Source organism: Mobula hypostoma, chromosome 12 (assembly GCF_963921235.1).
Source record: "Mobula hypostoma chromosome 12, sMobHyp1.1, whole genome shotgun sequence".
Lineage (NCBI taxonomy): Eukaryota > Metazoa > Chordata > Chondrichthyes > Myliobatiformes > Myliobatidae > Mobula > Mobula hypostoma.
Window position 1 is genome coordinate 111,375,603 of NC_086108.1, and position 24,779 is coordinate 111,400,381.

At 45.5% G+C, this 24,779-nt stretch overlaps 1 protein-coding gene across 3 annotated transcripts in view; it reads right to left on the reverse strand.

The window, feature by feature from the left end:
- The window catches only part of LOC134355067 (vitellogenin-like), a 116,205-nt gene that overhangs the window by 13,568 nt on the left and 77,858 nt on the right, over positions 1-24,779 (reverse strand). For 2 of the 3 annotated variants that reach the window (XM_063064794.1, XM_063064792.1), the window contains 4 exons: positions 22,571-22,713; positions 22,363-22,492; positions 18,988-19,117; positions 5,474-5,666 (listed from right to left, as the gene is read on the reverse strand). In XM_063064794.1, coding sequence (XP_062920864.1) covers positions 5,474-5,666; positions 18,988-19,117; positions 22,363-22,492; positions 22,571-22,713 — 596 coding nt within the window. The remainder of the gene's footprint in view (positions 1-5,473; positions 5,667-18,987; positions 19,118-22,362; positions 22,493-22,570; positions 22,714-24,779) is intronic. The other variant, XM_063064793.1, reaches the window with a different exon arrangement.

Sequence of the window (24,779 nt, forward strand, 5' to 3'; positions counted from 1 at the left end):
TCCTTGATGGTATCAATGAGAAGGAGTGACAGGCTGGGGGTGATTGGTGGATCCAGGTGGGGAGGGGTGATAAGAAAATGGAGGAGAGGAGAGTGGGGATAGTGACAGAGACTGGGAGGTGATGGATCCAGGTGAGGAGAGGTGATGGACAGATAGAGGAGGGGAGAGTGGGATAGTGACAGAGACTGGGAGGTGATGGATCCAGGTGAGGAGAGGTGATGGGCAGATGGAGGAGGGGAGAGTGGGATAGTGACAGAGACTGGGAGGTGATGGATCCAGGTGAGGAGGGTGATGGGCAGATGGAGGAGGGGAGAGTGGGCATAGTGACAGAGGCTGGAGGTGATGGGTGGATTCAGGTGAGGAGGGACAATAGGCAGATGGAAGAGGGGAGAGTGGGAATCGTGACGGAGCTGGGAGGTGATGGGTGGATCTAGGTGAGGAGGGGGGATAGGCAGATAGAGGAGGGGAGAGTGGGCATAGCAACAGAGGCTGGGGGTATTGGGTGCAGGTGACAAAGAGCTGCAGATAATGGAATCCATGGGAGAGAAGGTGAACCACAGAAGAAAGCAAGGGAGGTGGGGTGGGCAGATGAGGACAGTTGGGGAGGGGACCCAGTGTGAGGAACTCACATAAAATGCTGTGGGAATTCAGCGGTCCGGCAGCATCTATGCAGGAGAATAAACAGATAATATTTTGAGCTAAGACCTTTCATCAGGGTCTAGGCTGGAATGTTTCTGACCAAGTGAGAGGAACATGTGGGTGATGGGCAGATGGAACAGGTGGAGGAGGGTAAGGAAACAGGGTGAGGGAGGGGCTAAGGTAGGTGTAGGAACAATTGGATAGATCAGGAAGAGAGAAAGGGGACAAAGAGGGAGCAAATTACTTGAAATTGGAAAGAATAATTCCCTGTCAGACTGAAAGAGGGGAAAAAATGTATCTTTCTGTGATAGAGATTCAAGAGATTCTTCAGATGCTGAAAATCTAAGTCAATGTACACAAAATGCTTGACATGCATTTAATGTGATAAGGGTTAAATTCAAAGGAGACATGCAGGGGAAGTTTTCAATTTTACACAGTGAGTGGTGGGTGCTGCCAGATGTGATGGTGGAGGCAGGTATGATAGAAAGGTTCAAGAGGCTCTTGGACTGACAGCAAATGTGCAGGAAATGACCCTGATAAGAATTATATAAAGGCCCCCAAACAGTAACCAGGATGTAGGATATATATTTCAGTGGGAAATAGAAATGAATGTTAAAAAGGACAATGTTACAATAGTCATGGGAGATTTCAATATGCAGATAGATTGGGAAAATCAGGTAGGTACCGGATACCAAGAGAGGTAATTTGTAGAGTGCTCATGAGATGGCTTTTCTGAGCAACGTGGCTGAGCCGACTAGGGAACAAGCAATTCCAGAGTGGGTGTTGTGTAATGAACTAGATTTGATTAAGGTAAAGGAACCCTTGGGTGCTAGTGATCAAATTGTGATGGAATTCACCCTGCAGTTTAAAAGAAAATAAGGTCAGATGTATCAGTATTACAGTGGAGTAAAGGGAATTACAGAGGCATGAGAGAGAAGCTGGTTTTAAGGGGAAAGTCTTGCCTGAAAAATCTGTTGGAATTCTTTGAGAAAATAACAGACTGGATAGACAAAGGAGAATTAAAGCAACACACACAAAATGCTGGAGGAACTCAGCAGGCTGGGCAGCATCTAGGAAAAAGGAGTACGGTCGACATTTTGGGCTGAAACCCTTCAGCAGAACTTCTGTGTGTGTTTCGCGGATCTCCAGCATCTGCAAATTTTCTCTTGTTGGGGAGTCAGGGCATGCTGTTTATTTGGATTTTCAGAAGGTCTTTGACAAAGTGCCACACATAAGGCTGCTTAACAAGATAAGAACCCATGGTATTAGAGAAAAGATACTGGCATGGATAGAAGACTGGCTGACAAGCAGGAGGCAAAGTGTGGGAGTAAAAGAGGCCTAATCTGGTTGGTTGCTGGTAACTAGTGGTGTCTCGCAGGGGTTGGTATTGTAACCACTTCTTTTCACATTATATGTCAATGATCTGGATGATGGAATTGATGGCTTTATGGGCAAGTTTGCAGATGATACAAAGGTGGAGGGGCAGGTACTGTTGAGGAAGGTGAGAGTTTGCAGAAGGACAGATTGGGAGAATGGGTAAAGACGTGGCAGCTAGAATGTAGAGTAGGGAAGTGTATGGCCATGCATGTCGGTAGAAGGAATAAAGGTGTAGACAATTTTCTAACTGAAGCAATTTCAGAAAGCATAGATGCAAGGGGATTTGGGAATACCAGTACAGGATTCCCTGCAGGTTAACTTGCAGATTGAGTCAATGGTAAGGAAGGCAAACACAATGGAGGAGGATACTGGTGGGGATGATGACAGAGCAGAGATGGCTTAAGTTTCTGGGAATAGTTCACAAGGTGCAAGATAGATATGGGGACAGAAGAAGCTCTCAAATGGCAGGAGTAGGGAACTGTAGCTGACAAGGGAAGGTAAGGACTGCATAAATGCCAAGGGAAGGGTGTACAAGGTAGTAAAAGTGAATGGGAAGGTGGATGATTGGGAAGCTTTTAAAATCCAACAAAAGGAAACTAAAAAAAAGCTACAAGAAGGGAAAAGATGAAATATGAGGGCAGACTAGCCAATAATATAAAGCAAGATACTAAAAGTTTTTTTCAATTATATGAAGATAAAAGGGAGGTGAGAGTGGATATTGGACCACTGGAAAATGATGCTGGGGAGGTAGTAATGGGGGACAAAGAAATAGCAGATGGACTTAATGGATACTTTGCATCTGTCTTCACTGTGGAAGACACTAGCAGTGTGCCAGAGGTCCGTGAGTGTCAGAGAGCAGGAGTGAATGCCATTGATATTACAATGGAACAAGTGCGAGGCAAGTTCGAAGGTCTTAAGGTGGATAAGTCACCTGGACCAGATGGACTACATCCCAGAGCTCTAAGAGAAGTTGCTGAAGGGATAATGGATGCATCGGTTGTGATCTTTCAAGACTCAATTGATCCTGGCATGGTCCTGGAGGACTGGAAGAGTGCAAATGTCACTCCACTCTTTAAGAAGAAAGGAAGGCAAAAGAGAGGAAATTATAGGTCAGTTATCCTAACCTCAGTGGTTGGGAAAGTGTCGGAAGTTTCAGGGTGTTTGGACACTAATGATAGAATAAGTCAAAGTCAGCGTGGTTTCTGTAAAGGGAAATCTTGCCTGACAAATCTATTAGAGTTCTTTGAGAAAGTACAAGCAGGGTGGACAAAGGAGAGGCAGTGGATGTCACTTGGATTTTCAGAAGGCATTTGATAAGATGCCACACACGAGTCTGCTTGACAGAATAAAATCCTATGTCTTTACAGGAATGATACTGGCATGAATAGAGAAATGACTGACAGGCAGGAGGCAGTGAGTGGGAAAAAAGAGGGCAGTTTCTGGTTGGCTGCCAGTGACTAGTGGTGTTCCTCAGGAGTCAGTATTGGGACTGTTACTTTGCACATTGCTTATCATTGATTTGGATAATGGAATTGGTGGCTTTGTGGCAAAGTTTGCAGATGATATGAAGATAAGTGGAGGGATAGCTGGGGCTGAAGAAGAAATGGGATCGTGGCAGGACTTCAGACAAATTGGATGAATTGGGCAAAAAAGTAGCAGATGGAAGACAGTGCTGAGAAATGTACAATAATGCATTTTGGTAAAAGGAACAATTGTGTGGACTATTATATAAATGGGGAAATGGTTCAAACATCAGATGTGAAGAGGGACTTAAGAGTCCTTGTGCAAGACTCCTAGAAGGTTATTTACAGGTTGAGTCTATGGTAAAGAAGGCAAATGCAATGTTGGCATTTATTTCAAGGGGAATAGACTATAAAAGTAAGGAAATAACACTGAGGCTTTATAAGACACGAGTCAGGCTGCACTTGGAGTATTGTCAACAGTTATGGGTCCCATATCTCAGAAAGGAGGTGTTGTCATTGGAGAGAGTCCAGAGGAAGTTCACGAAGATGATTCTGGGAATGAAGAGGTTAACATATGAGGAGCGTTTGGCAGCCTTGGGCCTGTACTCACTGGAATTTAGAAGAATGTGGGGGGGATCTCATTGAAACCTACCAAATGTTGAAAGATCTGAATAGGGTGGATGTGGAGCAGATGTTTCCTATGGTGGGGGTATCCAGAACTACAGGGCACAGCCTTAAAATTGAGGGGTGTCCTTTTAGGATTTTTTTTAGCTGGGGAGTAGTAAATCTGTGGAATGCTTTACCACAAACTGCAGTGGAGGCCAATTCTGTGAGTATATTTAAGGCGGAAGTTGATAATTTCCTGATTGGTCAGGGCATCAAAGGATACGGTGAGAAAGCAGGTGTATGGGGTTGTGGGATTCGGGATCAACACAATGGAATGACGGAGTAGACTTGATGGGCTGAATGGCCTAATTCTGCTCCTCTGTCTTATGGTCTTATGGTCTAACAATAGCATCCTTTTCAAGAGTACTTGAACATAAGAGCAAAGAAGTAATGCAAAGGCATTTTAAGGGTTTGGTCACACCGCACTTGGAGAATTGAGGGCAGTTTTGGACCTCTTATCTAAAGAAGGATGTGCCAGCATTGGAAAATTTCCAGAGTAGATACACAGAATGATTCTGGGAATGAAAAGGTTAATTTATGAGGAGCATTTGATGGTTCTGGGCCTACACCAGCTGGAGATTAGAAGAACCAGGGGGCTGTCATTGAAACCTATTGAATATTGAACAGCCTGGACAGAGTGGATGGGGAGAGGATATTTCATATAGTGGGCAAGTCTAGGACCAGAGAGCACAGTTTTGGAATAGAAGGATGTCTCTTTAGAACAGAAATGAGGAGGAATATCTTTCGCCAGGGGATGGTTAATCTGTGGAATTCATTGCCACAGATGGCTGTGGAGGACAAGCTATTAAGTATATTTAAAGCTGAGGTTGATAGACTCATGATTAGTAAAGGTGTCAAAGGTTATGGGGAGAAGACAGGAGAATGGGTTTGAGAAGGATAATAAATTAGCCAAGGTAGATGGAATAGCAGAACAGATTCGATGGGCCAAAGGGCCTAATTCTGTTCCTGTGTCTTATAGTCTAATTCAGCTTCAAAACTTAGCCTCTACATTAATAATTAATTCTTGCAGGGTAGAAACTAGTTTGTAGTAATGTGCAGTTACTGCAGTTGTAGAACTACTGGCTCAGAGCTCTGTGAGCTTGGGTGCTGCATGGTAAGTTGGTTTATTACTGTCACGTGTACTGAGGTACAGTGAAAACCTTGCCTTGCATACCATCCCTACAGATCAATTTGTTACAGCAGTGTACTCAGCAGTTCATTAGTACAAAGGAAAACTGATTCAAGATGCCACAAGTCTATGTTTTAATGAAAGTTACATCAGATGCATTGACATTAGTCATCTTTCTGATGTAAGGTTGGCTACTTACGTATTGGTGGCCGATACAAGCAGTTTGATTCTCTTCTTTGTTTGCTGACTCTCAGCGCGCTTCATTAGCATCACAAAGGCTGGAGTGGGGGTACAGTCCTTGGTCAAAACGTAGAAGCAGTCATTGGGTATGTGATAATTCAGTTCGTTACTGTCAAAGGTGACAACTCGGTCATTCGTTACAGTGCATTCGTCTGCGGAAGACAGAATAAAAACATGAATAGAAGATTTCTGAACTGCTTGATCAGCAAGATTCAGTCTTATTCACCGGCTTTGGAACAGACTTGATGGGCCAAGTGGCCTAATTCTACTCCTATTTCTTACGGTTTCTTGATCTCCATCTTTGTGGGAGGAACCTCCACCACTCATAAACAGAAGAGATTCTACAAGTGCTGGAAATTCAGAGTAACACACAAAAAAATGCCTGATGAAGGGCCTCAGCTCATAACAACAACCATTTATTTCTCTCCTTCGATGCTGTCTGACCTGCTGAGTTCCTCCAAGATTTTGTGTAATCTCCTCAACTCTCCTGTTAACACCTTCTGAATCCCAAATGGATTTATTAATGAATACTTATGACCACAAGACAATAGATTCTCTCTAAAGCTTATCAATTACTGTACGTTTAATATTTTAATTATATCTATCAGGTTGCAATCAGGGACCATTTATTTTTGAGGAAAGGCCCCTCAATAACCTTAACACTCCTCATCGTTATAACCTCTTCAATATAATCATTTTTGTTGCGTTTTGTAACTCCAAAACATAAAACTGAATCAAATGAAGCTGGGAGTCCAAAATACAGGTGTGACTTCAATTTTACTATAATCAAGGTGCATGTGTCATGTGGTAGTGTGATGACCCATGCAATTAATGTGTTTTTACATATAATCCTTACTGAATTATTCAAAGAAACAAGAATGCTTACTGAACCAAGAACTTTAGTTTAAGGTAAGAAGCTGTAATGATCAGCTAGGTTAACCTAGAACGTAGAACACTACAACACATCATAGGCCCTTCAGCCTATAATGTATCCTATCCTCCTTCACTCTAAAGAGAAAAGTTCAATATTGTGACAGTCCTTGTCTCCTCCATCCTTTCAGATGTGATTAGAATCTGGAATCAGTTCTGGGTTTACCCATTCTCTGGGAGAAAATATTCTTCCTAAACCTTCCCAATTTTAATACTCAACTCTTTGACCATAAATTCACGAAACACTGAAACAGGCGCTATGGACCAACTGCTCCATCCTGACCAAGATTCCCATCTAAGCTAAACCCACCTCCCTCTAAACCTTTCCTATCCATGTACCTGTCCAAGTACCTTTTAAGTTTTCTTAGTGTACCTGATTCAACCTCTTTCTCTGGCAGTTCATTCCATATTATTTAATTTTAAACAAGAGAATATCTGCAGATGCTGGAAATCCAAGCAGCACACACCAAATGCTGGAGGAACTCAGAAGGGCCAGGTGGCTTCTATGAAAAAGAGTACAGTCGATGTTTCTCCCCACTACTGATACTGACAGCATCTATAGGAGGCACTGCCTCGAGAAGGCAGTATCTATCATCAGAGATCTTCACCAACTGGGTCTTAACATCTCGCTGAAACCCTTGGGCAGGTGAGGAATAAACAGTCGATATTTTAGGCTAAAATCCTTCATCAGGACTGGAGCAAAAAAGCTGAGGAGTCAGATTTAGAAGGTGGGGGGCGGAAGGAAGAAACACAAGTTGATAGGTGAAATCGGGAGGAGGGAAGGGGTGAAGTAAAGAGCTGGGAAGTTGATTGGTGAAAGAGATACAAGACTGGAGAAGGGAGAGTCTGATATCTGATAGGAGAGGACAGAAGGCCATGGAAGAAAGGGAAGGAGGAGGAGCACCAGAGGGCGGTGATGGGCAGGCAAGGAGATAAGGTCAGAAAAGGAAAAGGGAATGGGGTATGGTAAAGGGGGGGAGCATTTACTGGAAGTTCAAGAAATTGGCATTCATGCCATCAGGTTGGAGGCTACCCAGACGGAATACGAGGTGATACTCCTCTAAGTTGTGTGTGGCCTCATCGCGACAGTGGACTGACATGTCAGAATGGGAATGGGAAGTAGAATTAAAATGAGTGGCCACTGGGAGATCCCGCCCGCTTTTTCGGACAGATGGAGCGTTGTGTTAGCTGAGCACCTATGCTCCATCCATCACACTCAGGTTGGAGGGGCAACATCCTATACTTCGTCTGGGTAGCCTCCAACCTGAGGGCGTGAATATATTTCATGTTTCAATGCCTTAGCGGATTGTTTTATTCTCAGTGGCATTGAGGATGTATTGTGATTCCAGCAAATAGGGTTCGGTTTTGTCTGAATGGAGTGTGCATGTTCTCCCTGTGACCGTGAAGGTTCCCCAGATGCTCCTATTTCCCTTCACATTGTAAATATATGGTGGTTAAATCAACTCTAATAAACCTAATCTATAATATTAGACCATAAGACATAGGAGCAGAATCAGGCGATTCAGCCCATCGAGTCTGCTCTGCCGTTCCATTATGGCTGATCCTGGATCCCACTCAACCCCACACACCTGCCATTTTTCCATATCATTTGATGCTCTGATGGATCAGGAAACTATCAACTTCAGGCATAATGTCTCACAGACTTGGCTTCCACTGTAGTCTGTGGCAGAGCATTCCACAGATTTTCTACTCTCTAGTTAAAAGAATTCCTCCTTACCTCTGTTCTAAAGGGTTGCCCCTCAATTTTGAGGTTGTTTCTTCTAGTTCTGGATACACCCACCATAGGAAACATCCTCACCATATCCACCCTATCTAGACCTTTCAACATTCAGAAGGTTTCAATGAAATCCCTTGAATTCTACAAAATTTCAGTGAGTACACATCCAATGCTGCCAAATGGTCCTCATATGTTAAACACTTCATTCCTGAAAATATCCTCGTGAACCTCCTCTGGACTCTCTCCAATGACAACACATCCTATCTGAGATATGGGGCCCAAAACTTTTGACAAAACTCCAAGTGCAGCCTGACTAGTGTCTTATAATGCCTCAGCATTATCTCCTTTCTTTTATAGTCTGTTCTCCCTGAAATAAATGCCAACATTGCATTTGCCTTCTTTACCACAGACTCAACCTGTAAATTAACCTTCTGGGAGTCTTGTACAAGGAAATTCCAACACTGTATTCCATCTGCCACTTTTTTGCCCATTCTTCCAATTTGTTTATGTCCAGTTGCAATCGTGTTGCTTCCTCAGCACTACCTACCCCTCTTTCTATCTTTGGGTCATCTGCAAACTTTGCCACAAAGCCATCAATTCTATTATCTAAATCATTGACAAACAATGTGACAAGTAACGGTCCCAATACTGACTCCTGAGAAACACCACTAGTCACTGGCAGCGAACCGGAAAAGGCCCTTTTCATTTCCACTCTCTGCCTTCTGCCCGTCAGCCATTCCTCTATCCATTCCAGTATCTTTCCTGTAACTCCATAGGATTTTATCTTGTTAAGCAGCCTCATGTGTGGCACCTTATCAAATGCCTTCTGAAAATCCAGGTGAATGACATCCATTGCCTCTCCTTTGTCCACCCTGCTTGGTATTTCCTCAAAGAACTCTAATAGATTAGGTCACGTAAGATTTCCCTTCATCCTTAATAATAGACTCCAAAACTTTCCCAACCACTGAGGTGTGACTAATTGGCCTATAATTTCCTTTCTTTTACCTTCTTCCCTTCTTAAAGAGTGGAGTGACATTTGCAATCTTCCAGACCTCCAGGACTGTGCCAGAATCAAGTGATTCTTGAAAGATCATGACCAATGCATTCGTTGTCTCTTCTGCAAATTCTTTCAAGACTCTGGGATGTAGTCCATCTGGTCCAGGTGACTTATCCACCTTAAGACCTTTGAGTTTGCCTAGCACTTTTTCCTTTGTAATAGCAATGGCTCACACTCCTGCTCCCTGACACTCATGGACCTCTGGCGCACTGCTAGTGTCTTCCACAGTGAAGACAGATGCAAAGTACCCATTAAGTTCATCTGCCATTTCTTTGTTTCCTATTACTACCTCATCAGCATCATTTTCTAGTGGTCCAATATCGACTCTCACCTCCCCTTTACTTTTTATACAACTGAAAACATTTTTGGTATTGTGCTTTATAGTATTGGCTAGTCTACCCTCATTTAATATTTTTCCCTTCTTAGAGCTTTTTTAGTTATATTTTGTTGGATTTTAAAAGCTTCCCAATTATCTAACTTCCCATTCACTTTTGCTACCTTATATGCCCTTTTCTTGGCTTTTATGCAGTCCTTAACTTCCTTTGTCAGCTGTGGTTACTTAGCCCTGACATTTGAGAACCTCTGACTCTTTGGAACAATCTATCCTGTGCTCTGTGAACTATTCCCAGTAACTTCAGCCTTCTCTGCTCTGCTGTCGTCCCTACCAGTACCCTACTTCAATCCACCTGGGCAAACTCCTCTCTCATGCCTTTGTAATTCCCTTTGTTCCATTGTGATACTGATACACATGACTTATGCTTCTCCCTCTCAAATTGCAGTATGAATTCAATCATATTATGATCACTGTCCCCTAAAGGTTCCTTTACATTAAGCTCCCTAATAAGATCTGGGTTATTACATAACACCCAATCTAAGATAGCCAGACAGTGACCACGCGGTGATCACTACACTGGGAAAGGAGAGGCGATGTATTGCGTGTACACTTTCCCTAGATGAGCGGGATGTCAGGCCCAGACCTCACTTGCCCCAGTGTGGCTTCAGAGCCAACAGGAGCACCACCGACATGGTATTTGTTCTCAGGCAGCTCCAAGAGAAATGTAGGGAACAGAACAAGGGATTGTGCATGACGTTTGTCGGCCTGACCAAAGCGTTCGACACTGTGAGCGGGGAAGTTCTGTGGCAAATCATAGTCATACTTTATTGATCCTGGGGGAAATTGGTTTTTGTTACAGTTGCACCATAAATAATAAATAGTAATAAAGTAATGGAACGACTGGGATGCCCCCCAAAGTTCCTCAACATGGTCATCGAGCTACATAAAGATCAGAATGGCCAAGTCAGACATAACAACGACCTCTCAGAACCCTTCCCAATAGGCAACAGAGTAAAGCAAAGCTGCGTCCTCACACCAACTCTCTTCACCATCTTCTTCAGCATGATGCTCGAAAGGGCCAAAGAAGACCTTGATGACGAGGACGATGTCTACATCCGATACCACACCGATGGCAGCCTGTTCAACCTGAGGCAAGTACAATTCCACAACAAGATATTGGAACAACTCATCCAAAAGCTACTCTTCGCCGATGATGCTGTATTTGTTGCCCACACAGAGACAGCCCTGCAGCATATAACATCCTGCTTCACAGAGGCTGCCAAGCTCTTCGGACTGGAAGTCAGCCTGAAGAAGACAGAAGCTCTCCATCAGCCCGCACCTCAGGAAGATTACCACCCTCCCCGCATCACCATCAGTGAGGTAGAGCTGAAGACAGTCCACCAGTTCAGCTACCTGCGATGCACCATCTCGTCAGATGCCAAGATCGACAAAGAGATTGACAACAGACTGGCAAAGGCAAACAGCGCATTCGGCAGGCTGTCCAAAAGAGTCTGGAACAACAAGCACTTGAAGAAAGACACAAAGATCAGCGTGTATAGAGCCATTGTACTGACCACCCTCCTGTACGGCTCTGAGTCGTGGGTCACCTACCGTCACCACCTACGACTCCTTGAGCGTTTCCACCAGCGCTGCCTCCACACCATCCTGAACATCCGCTGGAGTGACTTCGTCACCAACATCGAAGTCCTTGAACAGGCAGAGGTCACCAGCATTGAGGCCATGCTGTTGAAGACACAGCTGCGCTGGGCAGGGCACGTCTCCAGGATGGAGGATCATCGCCTGCCCAAGATTGTGCTGTATGGAGAACTCTCCACTGGCCACCGTGACAGAAGGGCACCGAAGAAGTACAAGGACTCTGAAGAAATCTCTTGGTGCCTGTCACATCGACCATCGCCAGTGGTCTAAACTAGCCTCCGATCGCGAGGCCTGGCGACACACCATTCACCAGTCTGTCTCCTCCTTTGGGAACACACGCAGGGCTGGCATTGAGGACAAAAGGAGAAGGATGAAGAACTGTGGCACAGCAGCACCAAACCCAGAACAGAATTTCCCTTGCAGCCGCTGTGGCCGGACCTGCCTGTCCCATATTGGCCTCGTCAGCCACCAGCGAGCCTGCAGCAGACGTGGGCAGCCCCCTTCCTAAATCTTCATTCTGGAAGCCAAACCATGAATGAATCTAAGATAGCCTTGCCCTAGGTAGGCTCAAGCACAAGCTGCTCTAAAAAGTCATCTCGTAAGCATTCAACAAATTCCATCTCTTGCAATTTGACACCAACCTGATTTTCCCAATCCTCTTGCATATTGAAGTCCCCATTATAATTGTGTCATTACCCTTATTACATGCCTTTTCCAGCTCCCTTTGCAATCTTAGCCCTATGTCTTGGCTACTATTTGGAGGACTATGTACAATTCCCATAATGATCTTTTTTACCTTTGCAGCTTCTTAACTCCACCCACAAAGTTTCATCAATCTCTGACCCTATGTCACCTCTTTCTAAAGATGTAATTTCATCTCTTACCAACAGAGCCACACCACCACCTATGCCTTTCCGTCTGTCCTTTTGATACAAAGTATATCCTTTGATGTTAATCTCTCAACTATGGTCTTCTTTCAGTGATGCCCACAACATCATACCAATCAATCTGTAATTGCGCCATGAGTTTGTCCACATTATTCGGAAAGCTACGTGCATTTAAATACAGCACCTTCAGTCCTGCATTCTTTGCCCTTTGCTCTGCCTGCATTTGTACCCAGTCATTGGCTTGTCCTTCCTTACATTCATGTTACACCCATCATCTACTTGTAAACCTGCTGGTTCATCCTCAGCTCTATCATACTGATTCCAACCCCCCTGCCTGTGTGTTGTCTCTGATGCAGCTGCAAGATTTCATTGTATCTGTACCTCACTGTCAGTACCTCCAGTTAAACTTTGTCTTTTTGTGTGTTTTCCCCCTAGCTGTCAGTCTGTGGTTTTGTATTGCCATGTGCTCTTGTATGTTTTAATGCCCTATGTGCTCCTATCCCCGGTCCTGCTCTACTGCGGCCCCTGTATTACTGAGTATTCCGTCTCTCACCTGTTTCTCATTATTACCTGTACTGCTGCCACCTGTGTCTCATTGTGCTCCACCTATCATCTGCCTCCCTGTTTATCACTCAGTGTATTTCAGTCCTGTGTCTCCAGCTGTTTGTTTCCAGATTGTGTCAGTGAATTTTCCTGAGCCTTTCCAGCATTCGTATCTGTACTCTGTCTGTCTGAATATCGACTCTGCCTGTTTCCTGATTCTGGTTTTTGAATTTCTCTGGATGTTTTGATCTCTGCCTGAACTTTGACGCTGACTTTGTTTAAACCCCAGGATTTGCTACTCAATTAAGGTCACTGTGTGCACGGTACTGGGTCTGCGATTGGGTCCCTGCTCCAGCGTCCTGACAGTACAATCTGGCCAGAATGGATCCAGCAGACCCTGATCATCTGAGAGCTGCCCTGGAACAACAGGGAGTGATGCTGGGGAGACACCAGAACCAGCTGGAGTCCACGTTCAGGGTAGTGGAGTCACTTTCTGTCAATGTGGCTGATCTTGTGGCCCAGATTCAGTCACTCCAGCTGTCCCAGAGCGCCCATCAACATTCTGCAGCCTCATCTTCTGCCCTGCCCTCTGCATTCTCACTCACTCCTCCCATCCGAGAGTCCCGTCTGCCTCCTCCAGAAAAGTACTCAGGTGAGCCCGGTACCTGATGCTCTTTTCTTTCCCAGTGCACCCACGTTTTTGAATTGCAACCAACTACTCAATATATGTTTGCTGATGACACAACAATTGTAGGCCGTATCTCGGGTAATGATGAGTTTGAGTACAGAGAGGAAATTAAGAACTTGGTGGCATGGTGCGAAGACAATAACCCATCCCTCAACGTCAGCAAGATGAAGGAATTGGTTGTTGACTTCAGAAGGAGTAGCGGACCGCACGACCCAATTTACATCGGTGGTGTGCAAGTGGAACAGATCAAAAGCTTTAAGTTCCTTGGGGTCAATATCACAAATGACCTGACTTGGTCCAACCAAGCGGAGTCCCCTGCCAAGAAGGCCCACCAGCACCTTTACTTCCTGAGAAAACTAAAGAAATTTGGCCTGTCCCCTAAAACCCTCACTAATTTTTATAGATGCACCGTAGAAAGCATTCTTCTAGGGTGCATCATAACCTGGTATGGAAGTTGTCCTGTCCAAGACCGAAAGAAGCTGCAGAAGATCGTGAACACGGCACAGCACATCACACAAACCAATCTTCCGTCCGTGGACTCACTTTACACTGCACGCTGTCGGATCAGTGCTGCCAGGATAATCAAGGACACAACCCACCCAGCCAACACACTTTTCATCCCTCTTCGCTCCGGGAGAAGGTTCAGGAGCTTGAAGACTCATACGGCCAGATTTGGGAACAGCTTCTTTCCAACTATGATAAGACTGCTGAACAGATCCTGACCCAGATCTGGGCCGTACCCTCCAAATATCCAAACCTGCCTCTCGGTTTTTTTTCACTACCTTACTTCCCATTTTTCTATTTTCTATTTATGATTTATAATTTAAATTTTTAATATTTACTATTGATTTGTAATCCAGGGAGCGGGAAGTGCAGAATCAAATATAGCTGTGATGATTGTATGTTCTAGTATAAACTGTTTGGTGACAATAAAGTATAAAGTATAACATTTCCGACTGATTGAGCCAAGGTAGCCTACGTCATCACCCAACCATCTGGTCGGGTGAGAGAATGGGGAAGAGCCGGCTGGGAGGCAGGCTCCCCTTTCTGCAGTAGTTTTCAGTTATTTTCTGAGGAAATGAGAAAAGTGTTTGATCGCTCCAAACATGGGGGAGAGGCTGCCCATGAAATGCCGCACATGCATCTGTGTCAGATTAAAGGCATAGAGTTCCAGACCCTAGCCACTTCCAGCACCTGGAACCTGGATGCACCGTACAACACCTCCCTGAACGGCCTCTCTAAAGACATCAAAGATGAGCTGGTCACCCAGGACCTTCCTGACACCTTTGAAACCCTGGTGGATTTGGCCATCTATATTGATGTTCGCCTTCAGCAAAGGGAGGGGTTCCAGAGGGTCCCTAGGGGAACTGGGTGAGTTCCAAGCTCCTCATCAGTCTACCTTGCCCTGCCATTCTCCCCAATCCACAATTCCCATTCCAGAGCCCAGAGCTACTGTACCCATCTGACACCAACTGAAAGACAAAGGAGAATCAGCACCCATTCCAACCAGACCACTTCATCTCCACCTGCCCAGTAAAAGCCAAGCGCTCACCAGTAGGACGAGGAGTACTGGTGAGCGTGACCCCTGTCCGGCCCTCCTCGACGCCACTCACTTGTTTAGCAAGTCCTGGGCCACTTCCCTATTGCTTCCCTACCTGCTTCTCTGGAGTGGGGGGTCCAACAGTAAGCAGTCTCTGTCGTGGTTGATTCTGGTGCAGAGGGGTGTTTTGTCAATTCCGGCTTGGCTGCCCAGTGGGGATTACCCACGTCTGCTCTCCAGTCACCATTAGTAGCCAACGCCTTGAACGGTCAGAGGCTGGCTAACATCACCTATGTCACGGCCCCGGGGAGTCTCAGTTTATCCGGCAACCATCATAAACAGTTAACCCTTTATGTTATTGACTGTCCTCAAGCTCCCATTGTCCTGGGCCATCCCTGGTTAGTCAGACGCCCCACATTGGCTCAGTCGTAAGATTGCAGACTGGAGCCCATTCTGTCACTCCCACTGCCTCCACCATGCTCAGATCCCCTGAGGAATTTCCAGGCCTTAGTGCCATCCCTCCTGAATACATGGAACTCAAGGCTGTGTTTAGCAAGTCCTGGGCCACTTCCCTACTGCCTCATCATCCATATGATTGCGCCATTGACCTCCTGCCTGGAACATCTCCCCAAGGGGCTGACTGTATACCCTGTCCGTACCTGAAACAGAAGCCATGAGTAAGTACATCCAAGAGTCTCTAGCTGCAGGTATCACCTAGCTGTCTTCATCCCTGCTGGTGCCAGTCTTTTCTTTGTTGAAAAGAAGGACGGCTCCTTGCGTCCATACATTGATTACCAGGGGTGGAATGAAGTCACTGTTAAGAACTGTTACCCTCTTCCGCTCATGACCTCGGCATTTGAACTACTGCAAGGAGCCTCAGTTTTCACCAAGCTTGATCTCCATCTTGTCTGCACCTGCGAAGGGGACGAGTGGAAGACACCTTCAGCACCACCTCAGACCATGATGAGTATCTGGTCATGCCAATGTCCCCGCTGTCTTCCAAGCCCTGGTAAATGACGTTCTCAGGGACATGCTGAACCAATTCGTTTTTGTGTATCTCGACGACATTTTGTTTTCTTTCCCAGTCCCTTGCTGAACATGCAGGTCACGTCCGCAGAGTTCTCCAGCACCTTCTGGAGAACCAGATCTTTGTGAAGGCTGAGAAATGTGAGTTTCATTGCAATACTGTCTCCTTCCTGGGGTATGTAATTCCAGGTGGTTCCATTCAGATGGACCAACAGAAGCTTAAGGCAGTGGTTGAATGGCTCCAACCTTCAACTCGTTGGGAGTTGCAACACTTCTTGGGCTTTGCTAACTTTTCTCGCCGCTTCATCAGAAATTACAGTACACTGGCTGCACCACTCACTGCTCTGACCTCTTCAGCTGTCAGATTCTCCTGGTCCCCTGCTGCTGAAAACGCATTCTCTGACCTGAAGGAACGTTTCACCTCTGCCCCCAATTCAACCCGACACCGACCGGCAGTTCATCGTGGAGATGGATGTGTCTGATATTGGTGTAGGAGCTGTTCCCTCTTAGCGCTCGGCCAAGGATGCGTAGGTACACCCCTGCGACGCCTTCTCTCACCACCTCACTCCCACCGAGCAGAATTACGATGTTGGAAACCGGGAGCTGCTGACTGTGAAGCTAGCTCTGGAGGAGTGGAGGCATTGGCTGGAGGGAGCCAAGGTGCCATTCTCAGTCTGGACTGATCACAAGAATCTGGAATATATCCGTGCGGCCAAGTGTCTCAACTCCCTTCAAGCTGTTTTTATCAAAATTCAATTTTACTCTGTCCTTCTGCCCCAGTTTGAAGAATGGAAAACCTGATGCCCCCTCCTGAAGATTTCCTTCATCTGAGACCCCTGAGGTGCCCGATGTCATCCACCCTGCTCACTGTCTCGTGGGTGCAGTGCAATGGGACATTGAATCCACTGTGCAAGCTCCTCAACAGAGCGAGGCAGCCCCCGGTCAATGCCCCACTAACCGTGTGTATGTTCCCAGCTCAGTCTGCTCACAGGTATTGCAGTGGGGTCATTCCTCCCAGTTATCCTGTCACCCTGGAACCAAGCATACTCATGCCTTCATCAGTCAGTGGTTCTGGTGGCCTCCATGGGAGATGACATCTGCAACTTTGTCTGTTCTCAAGGCAAGAACTGTAACCGGTCACTTTCTGGTCTGTTACTACCCCTGTTTATCCCCAAGAGACCCTGGTCCCACATTGTCCTGGATTTTGTCACTGGTCTTCCCCCAACAGATGGTAACACCACCATTCTCACAGTAGAATATCGTTTCTCCAAATCTGTACACTTCATTCCTTTACCTAAGCTCCCCTCAGCCAAAGAAACAGCCAAATTATTAGTACCGCATGTTCTTAAATTACATGGTTTACCTGTAGATGTTGTGTCACAGGGGCTCTCAATTCACATCCAACTTCTGGAGGGCATTCTGTAATCTTCTGGGTACCTCTGAGAGTCTGTCTTCAGGATTCCATCCACTGACCAATGGCCAGACCGAGCGGGCCAACCAACAGCTAGAGACTGTATTTCGGTGTCTGGTCTCCCAGAACCCCTCTGCGTGGAGTCAGCAGCTACCCTGGGCCGAGTACGCCATAAACTCTCAACCGTCCTCCTCCACCGGTCTGTCCCCTTTCGAGTGCTGCCTTGGCTACCAACCTCCACTGTTTCCTGCCCAGGAGGAGGAGGTTGGCATTCCATCTGCTGTTTCAGTCGATGTGGAGGGCCACTCGCTCTGCCCTTCTTCGTGCCTCTGCTGGGATCAAGTATCAAGCTGACCACCATCACTCCAAGGCCCCATGTTGCCGCCAGGGACAGCGTGTGTGGCTTTCAACCCGAGACCTGCCCCAAGGTGGATTCCTGCAAGCTCACCCCCACTTCATCGGCCCCTGTCCCATTGCTAAAGTCATCAGCCCTGCTGCCGTCCATCTGAAGCTTCCCTCCACTCTCTGCTGGATTCATCCCACCTTCCATGTGTTCCACATCAAGCCTTTCATCAGCCACCCCCTGTGTCCTGTCCCCTGTCACCATCTGGTATGGGGTGGTGGGGAACTACTGCATAGGATTGAAGTAAGTTGCAGAGAGATGTAAACTTAGTCAGCTCCATCAAGGGCACCAGCCTCTGTGGTACCCAGGACATCTTTGAGGAGTGATGCCTCAAAAAGCCGCTGTCCATCATTAAGGACCCCCATCGTGTGTGCTCATTGCCACCATCAGGGAGGAGATCCAGAAGTCTGAAGGCACACTTATATGCAACAGAATATATACATTTGCTGTAATTCATGGTTTCTGTTTCTCTGTCATGTATTGCAATGTACTACTGCTGCAAAGTCAACAAATCTCACGATATACACTGGTGATATTCAACCTGATTCTGTTCTCCTGCCTTCTCCTTTCACACCCAGACTAAACAAGAACTTGTCAACCTCCATTTAAATATACTCAATGACCTGGCCTCCACAGCAATCTGTGGCAAGGAATTCCACAGATTCACCACCGTCTGGCTAAAAAATTCCTCATCTCTGTTCTACATGGACATTCTGCTGTTCCGACACTGTACCCTCTGCTCCTAGACTCCCCCATAACCGGAAACGTCCTCTCCACATCCACTCTACCTAGGCCCTCTGCTCCTAGACTCCCCCATAACCGGAAACGTCCTCTCCACATCCACTCTACCTAGGCCCTCTGCTCCTAGACTCCCCCACAACCGGAAACGTCCTCTCCACATCCACTCTACCTAGTCCCTCTGCTCCTAGACTCCCCCACAACCGGAAACGTCCTCTCCACATCAACTCTACCTAGGCCCTCTGCTCCTAGACTCCCCCACAACCGGAAACGTCCTCTCCACATCAACTCTACCTAGGCCCTCTGCTCCTAGACTCCCCCACAACCGGAAACGTCCTCTCCACATCCACTCTACCTAGGCCCTTTGCTCCTAGACTCCCCCATAACCGGAAACGTCCTCTCCACATCAACTCTGTCTAGGCCTTTCAATATTCAATAGGTTTCACCAAGATTCCTCTCTCATTCTTCTAAAGTTGAGTTTGTTGTCAACTTGAAAGAAAGTGCCAAGAAAATAATCATTACTTTGATGAATTGTCAGAAGAAGATGTGGAATTTTAGCAATGCTCTCGAATCCTTGCGCTCTCACGATCGGTGCAGGCTCAGGAATATGCAGAGGAACGGGCAGCTCAAAGCCTTGGTAATAGATGGTAGACTGGAACAGAAATAACATGGACAATAGAAAACCTAAACACGAGAAATTTTGCGGATGATGGAAATGCAAAGCAACACACTCAAGATGCTGGAGGAACTCAGCAGATTAGACAGCCTCTATGGCAGGGGTCCCTAACCTTTTTTACCCCTTGGACCAATGCCATTAACTGAGGGGCCCGTGGACTCAGGCTGGAAAACCTGATTGATGGAGGAGAATAAACGGACGATGTTTCAGGCCGAGACCCTTCATCAGTACTGGAAAGGAAGAGAAGAAAGCTACAATAAGCTGGGGGGAGGGGAAGGAGGACAAACTGACAGGTGACAGGTGAGGGGGAAATGCTGAGGGTGAGGGGGGGGATGAAGTAAGAAGCGGGGAGGCAATAGGTGGAAGAGGTAAAAGGCTGAAAAAGAAGGAATCATAGAGGAGAGGAGAGCAGACTATGGGAGAAAGGGAAGGAGGAAGGACACCGGGGGAGGTGATGGGCAAGAGAGGAGAAGAGAAGGGGTAAGAAGGGAGCCAGAGTGGGGAATGGAAAAAGAAAGAATGGTGAGGGGGGAAGAAATTACTGGAAGTTAGAGAAATCAGTGTTTATGTTGTCAGGTTGAAAGCTACCTGGACAGTAGCCAACAGCCTGGAAAATAGAACATAGAACAATACAGCACAGGAACAGACCCTTGGGCCATGATATCTGTGACCAGCTTGAAAATTAAACTAATCCCTAAATAGTTTATTAGCAGGAATTAGTTCACCATCCTGAAGAAGAGTCTCGGCCCGAAACCTTAGCTGCTTATTCCTCTCCATAGATGCCACCTGACCAGCTGAGGTCCTCCAGCATCTTCTGTATGTACTGAACTAATCCCTCCTCCCTGCACACAATCCATATCCCTCCACATGATCCGTATCCCTCCACACCATCCGTATCCCTCCTCCCTCCACACAATCCATATCCCTCCTCCCTGCACATCCATGTGCTACCCAAATGTTTCTTGATCATCACCATCATATCTGCCTCCATCTCCACACTGATGGCCCACCCACCCCAAACATTCTTTCTTCTCCCTTCTACCATTGGGCAGAAGATTCAAAAGCCAGAAAGGACAAGCCTCCAGGCTCAAGGCCAGCTGCTACCCCACTGTGATAAGTCTATTGAATGGTCTCCTAGTGCGATAAATTGGACTTTTGACCTCACAATCTACCTCATTTTGACCTTGTACCTTAATGTCTACCTGCACTGCACTCTCTCTGTAACGAACCCCACATTCTGTTATTGTTTTAGCTTGAGCTCGCTCAGTGCACTGCTGTAATGAAGTGATGTGTGTAGACGACATGGAAAACAAGTGCTTTCACTGTGCCTTGATACATGTGACCATAATGTGCCAGATTAATTACTCTCGGGCTCACACCACTCCCTGTGTAAAAGACCCTGGCCTCCACATCTTTAACTTTTTCCCTCTCACCTTATATGCATTTGCTCTTATATTCAACATTCCTACCCTGTCTCTTATAATTTCAAGAACTTTGATCAGGTTTATAAAATTATTAGAGGCATGGATAGAGGGATATGCTGTCTTCTCATTGCAACCATTGGGGAGGAGGTACATGAACCTGAAGACACACTCTCAATAGTTCAGGAACAGCTTCTTCCCTTCCATCATCAGATGGACAATGTGAACACTCATCAACATCTTTATGTGCCGTGTCATATGATGTGGGCAATTGTGGTCTTTGACCATGATCACTCTTAGCAAACTTTTCTACAGAAGTGGTTTGCCATTGCCTTCTTCTGTGCAGTGTCTCTACAAGACAGGTGACCCCAGCCATTATCAATACTCTTGAGAGATTGTCTACTTGGTGTCACTGGTCACATAACCAGGACTTGTGATCTGCACCAGCTGCTCATACAACCATCCACCACCTGCTCCCATGGGTTCATGTGACCCTGTTTGGGGGGCTAAGCAGGTTCTACACCTTGCCCAAGGGAGACCTGCAGGCTAGCAGAGGGAAGAAGTAACTCCAACCCACCACCCTCATGAACAGTATCTTGGTATTTTTGCTTTCTTTTTGCACAACTTATTCAATTTAATTTTTTAAATAAACTTACTGTAATTTATATATTTTATTATTATTGTTACACCATGGATAAGATTTTTACTGTTATGCTGCAGGTATTTCATTTTAGTAGTTCTGTAAGAACAGGCTGTTCTGCTTTCAGCCTGTTTGAGTTTGAACTAAAGAAAAGAGGCTTTGTTATTCAACTTAGGATTGTTGTGTCATCCAGTCAGGATGGTGGAATTGGGAGAAAGTTTGAGAGAACACTGGGTGGAGAGGTTTTTGTGACAGACACTGGTGTGGGTCAAGGTCTTTTTGGCAGAAGCTGGGAGAAGACAGGAGGGGAGATGGCTGAGGACGCTGACCCTGTTGTACAAGGTGCTTTGTGCAGATGAATGACTTCAAGGAGGAAGGACCAATACTCCCGTGGGGGAGCCCATTTGTTCGAGAAGGATTTCGAGTGACATTCAGAAGGTGGTGTGTGCTTTCATGCACACCAGGGGTCCAATGTGTGACTTAAAGACAACTTCAAGATGAGCTCCAATTTATGTGTGCATTTGGACTGAGTTAACTGTAATGGGCCTTTTTTCTTTTTCCTACTTACTGTTCAATAAAGCTGAAATTTGTAAATATACTTTCTTTATTATTATATGCAGGGTATGATCTGTTATTTATTGCCAATGGCTAATTGCGTGGGAGTAGTAATTACACAGTATTCACACGGATCTGGGTTCGGGTGGTCAAGACATCGTAACGTCCCTGTTTTGGTGACCCAAGTCGTATCGACCCTAGACATACAGAGCTTGAGAAAGGTGGCTTTCTCACTGCTGAGTTCGGTGGCTGTTAACGAGAGGCTAACGAGCTGCATCTCTGGAGATGCCCAGTAAAAGGGGTCTTCATTATGTATGGCATTGTACTGCTGCAGCAAAGCAACTACTTTCATGACATATGCCAGTGATATTTCATGACATATGCCAGTGATATTTCATAATATATGCCAGTGATATTTCATGACATATGTCAGATGCCTGATTCTGGTGCAGGTCTCCTCACAGCCTTCAACGCTCCAGAGAAACAGCACAAGTTTGTCCAACCAGCCCATGTCTCTAACGTTCACGATTATGCGGGTAAGGAACCGGTGGCTCTGATTGCAATCTGGAGCCAAGTTAAATAATTATAAATGAAGAAAATGGTACCCTGGGTAGCTTCACGATTGTATTGACAGTCCGTGGAGAGGTGAGGGCGATCAGCTGTGTAATCTGATGAGAGGGATTGTCTTTAAATCTGTTGGAAAATCCCAGTAGATAAGCGAATCCTGACCCAATTCTGGTTAAAACAAAACATTACTTTGGTATTGTGGGTTAAGAAACAGTGGACACAACAATGAAATGACACATTTCTTACATTCTGCTGCCGGTTGCGTAGCCCTTAGGCATAGAGGCCCATTTAGTTTGAATTTTCAGAGCCGGATGGTTTGCAAGATATCCCAGCAATGCCTGGAATGTTATCTTATACTTCTCGCAGTTTTTACCCCATCTGTACATCACCTGGAAGATTTAAAAACGTTATTTTTGCAGTTAACATAGAACAGGGAATATAGAATAGTACAGCACAGGAACCAGCCCTTCGGCCCACAATGTTGTGCCAAACCAATTAACCTAGTAATCAAGTGGCCAACTGCAAGATCGAGGGTTTGCCATACAGGATGTGCTTTTTTTTCCAGGTGTGGTTTCTGCCGTCTATTGCTTTGATATAAATGGCTTTGCTAGGCACTTCTGGAAAGGACTCGGTTGAGGTAATCAGGAGTAAGATCAAGGATCAGCTTTATTTACCATATACCTTTACATCTGTTGGGAACTTGCTGTCGTGTGTTGGTCAGGGTGAGACATGCAACAAAAACAACATTCAACAATTATAAAGAATAAAAAAAATAAAAAAATAAAATTTGAAGTAGAGATATTGAATAAACTACAAAAGCAGCATGCATTTACGATGTAAACAGTATTATAAAATGTGATTTAAAGTGTTTACAGTGGAGTAACAGGTAATAGATAGCGGGGGTAGGGGAAGATCAGCTGCCTGAGGGAAGAAATTTTTAATATTGGGTGAAGTTTTTGAAGATTTGTCATTGAAATGGAATATAAAGGGCTTTAACAAAACATGTTGCATTTTAGAAAATAAAACAACAACATTCAACAATTATACAGAATAAAGAATTATGTAAAAATAATGTTAGAAGTACAGGTATGGAGAAAATATACAGAAATACATAAATACCATCATGTACATATTTACAGCATTATAAAAATTGTTGTAAAGTCTTTCCAGTGCAGTGACTGACTAAGGTATTAGATGGGTGTGTGGGTCTAACTAGAATGAGTGCACATCAATGTGCCTATCCAAGAACCTTTTGAATGCCTCCATCACCATTCCAGGCATCCATCACTCTGTGTAAAAAAAAAACTACCTCTCACATCTCCTTTGATATTACCCCCTCTCATCTCAAATGCATGCTGTCTGGTATTAGACATTTCTACAGTGGGAAGTATCCAGGTATCTTGGTAGGGTTTGGAGGAAGCAGAGTTAATCGAGGCTTTCAGGAGGAATTAGATCATCAAGAGAAGAGTTTCCAGGCACTATACTCGCTATACTCGGCGCTACTCCGCAGAGAACACATTCATTAAGGCACTTTTAGTCCTCTTCAAATGTCAAAGTTCAAAGTAAATTTAATATCAAAGTACATATATGTCACCATATCCAACCCTGAGATTCATTTTCTTGTGGACATACTCAATAAATCCATAACAAAATAATAACCATAATAGAATCAATGAAAGACCGCACCAACTTGGGCATTCAACTAATGTGCAAAAGACAACTGTACAAATACAAAAAGGAGGAAATAATAATAATAAATAAGTAAGCAATAAATATCAAGAAAATGAGATGAAGAGTCCTTGAAAGTGAGTCCATAGGTTGTGGGAACAGTTCAGTGATGGGGTGAGTGAAGTTGAGAGACATTTTCCCCTCTGGTTCAGGAGCCTGATGGTTGAGGGGTAATAACTTTACCTGAACCTGGTGGTGTGAGTCCTGAGGCTCCTGTACCTCCTCCCTGATGGCAGCAGAGAGAAGAGAGCATGGCCTGGAGGGTGGGGGTCCCTAATGCTGCTTCCCTGCGACAGCGCTTCGTATAAATGTGCTCGATAGTGGGGAGGGCTTTACCCATGATGGACTGGGCCGCATGCACTATTTCTTGTAGGATTTTCCATTCAAGGGCATTCTGTGTTTCCATACCAGGCTGTGATGCAGCCATTCAATACACCACACATCTACAGAAGTCTGTCAGGGTTTTAGATGTCATGCCTAATCTTTGCAAACTCCTGAGGAATTAGAGGTGCTGCCATGCTTTCTTTGAAATTGTGCTTACGTGCTGGGCCCAGGACAGGTACTCTGAAATAATAGCACCGAGGAATTTAAAGTTGCTGACCCTCTGCACCTCTGACCCTTCGATGAGGACTGGCTCTGGTTTTTTCTTCCTGAGGTCAATAATCAGCTCCCTTAGTCTTGCTGACATTGAGTAAAAGGTGGTTGTTGTGACACCACTCAGCCAGAT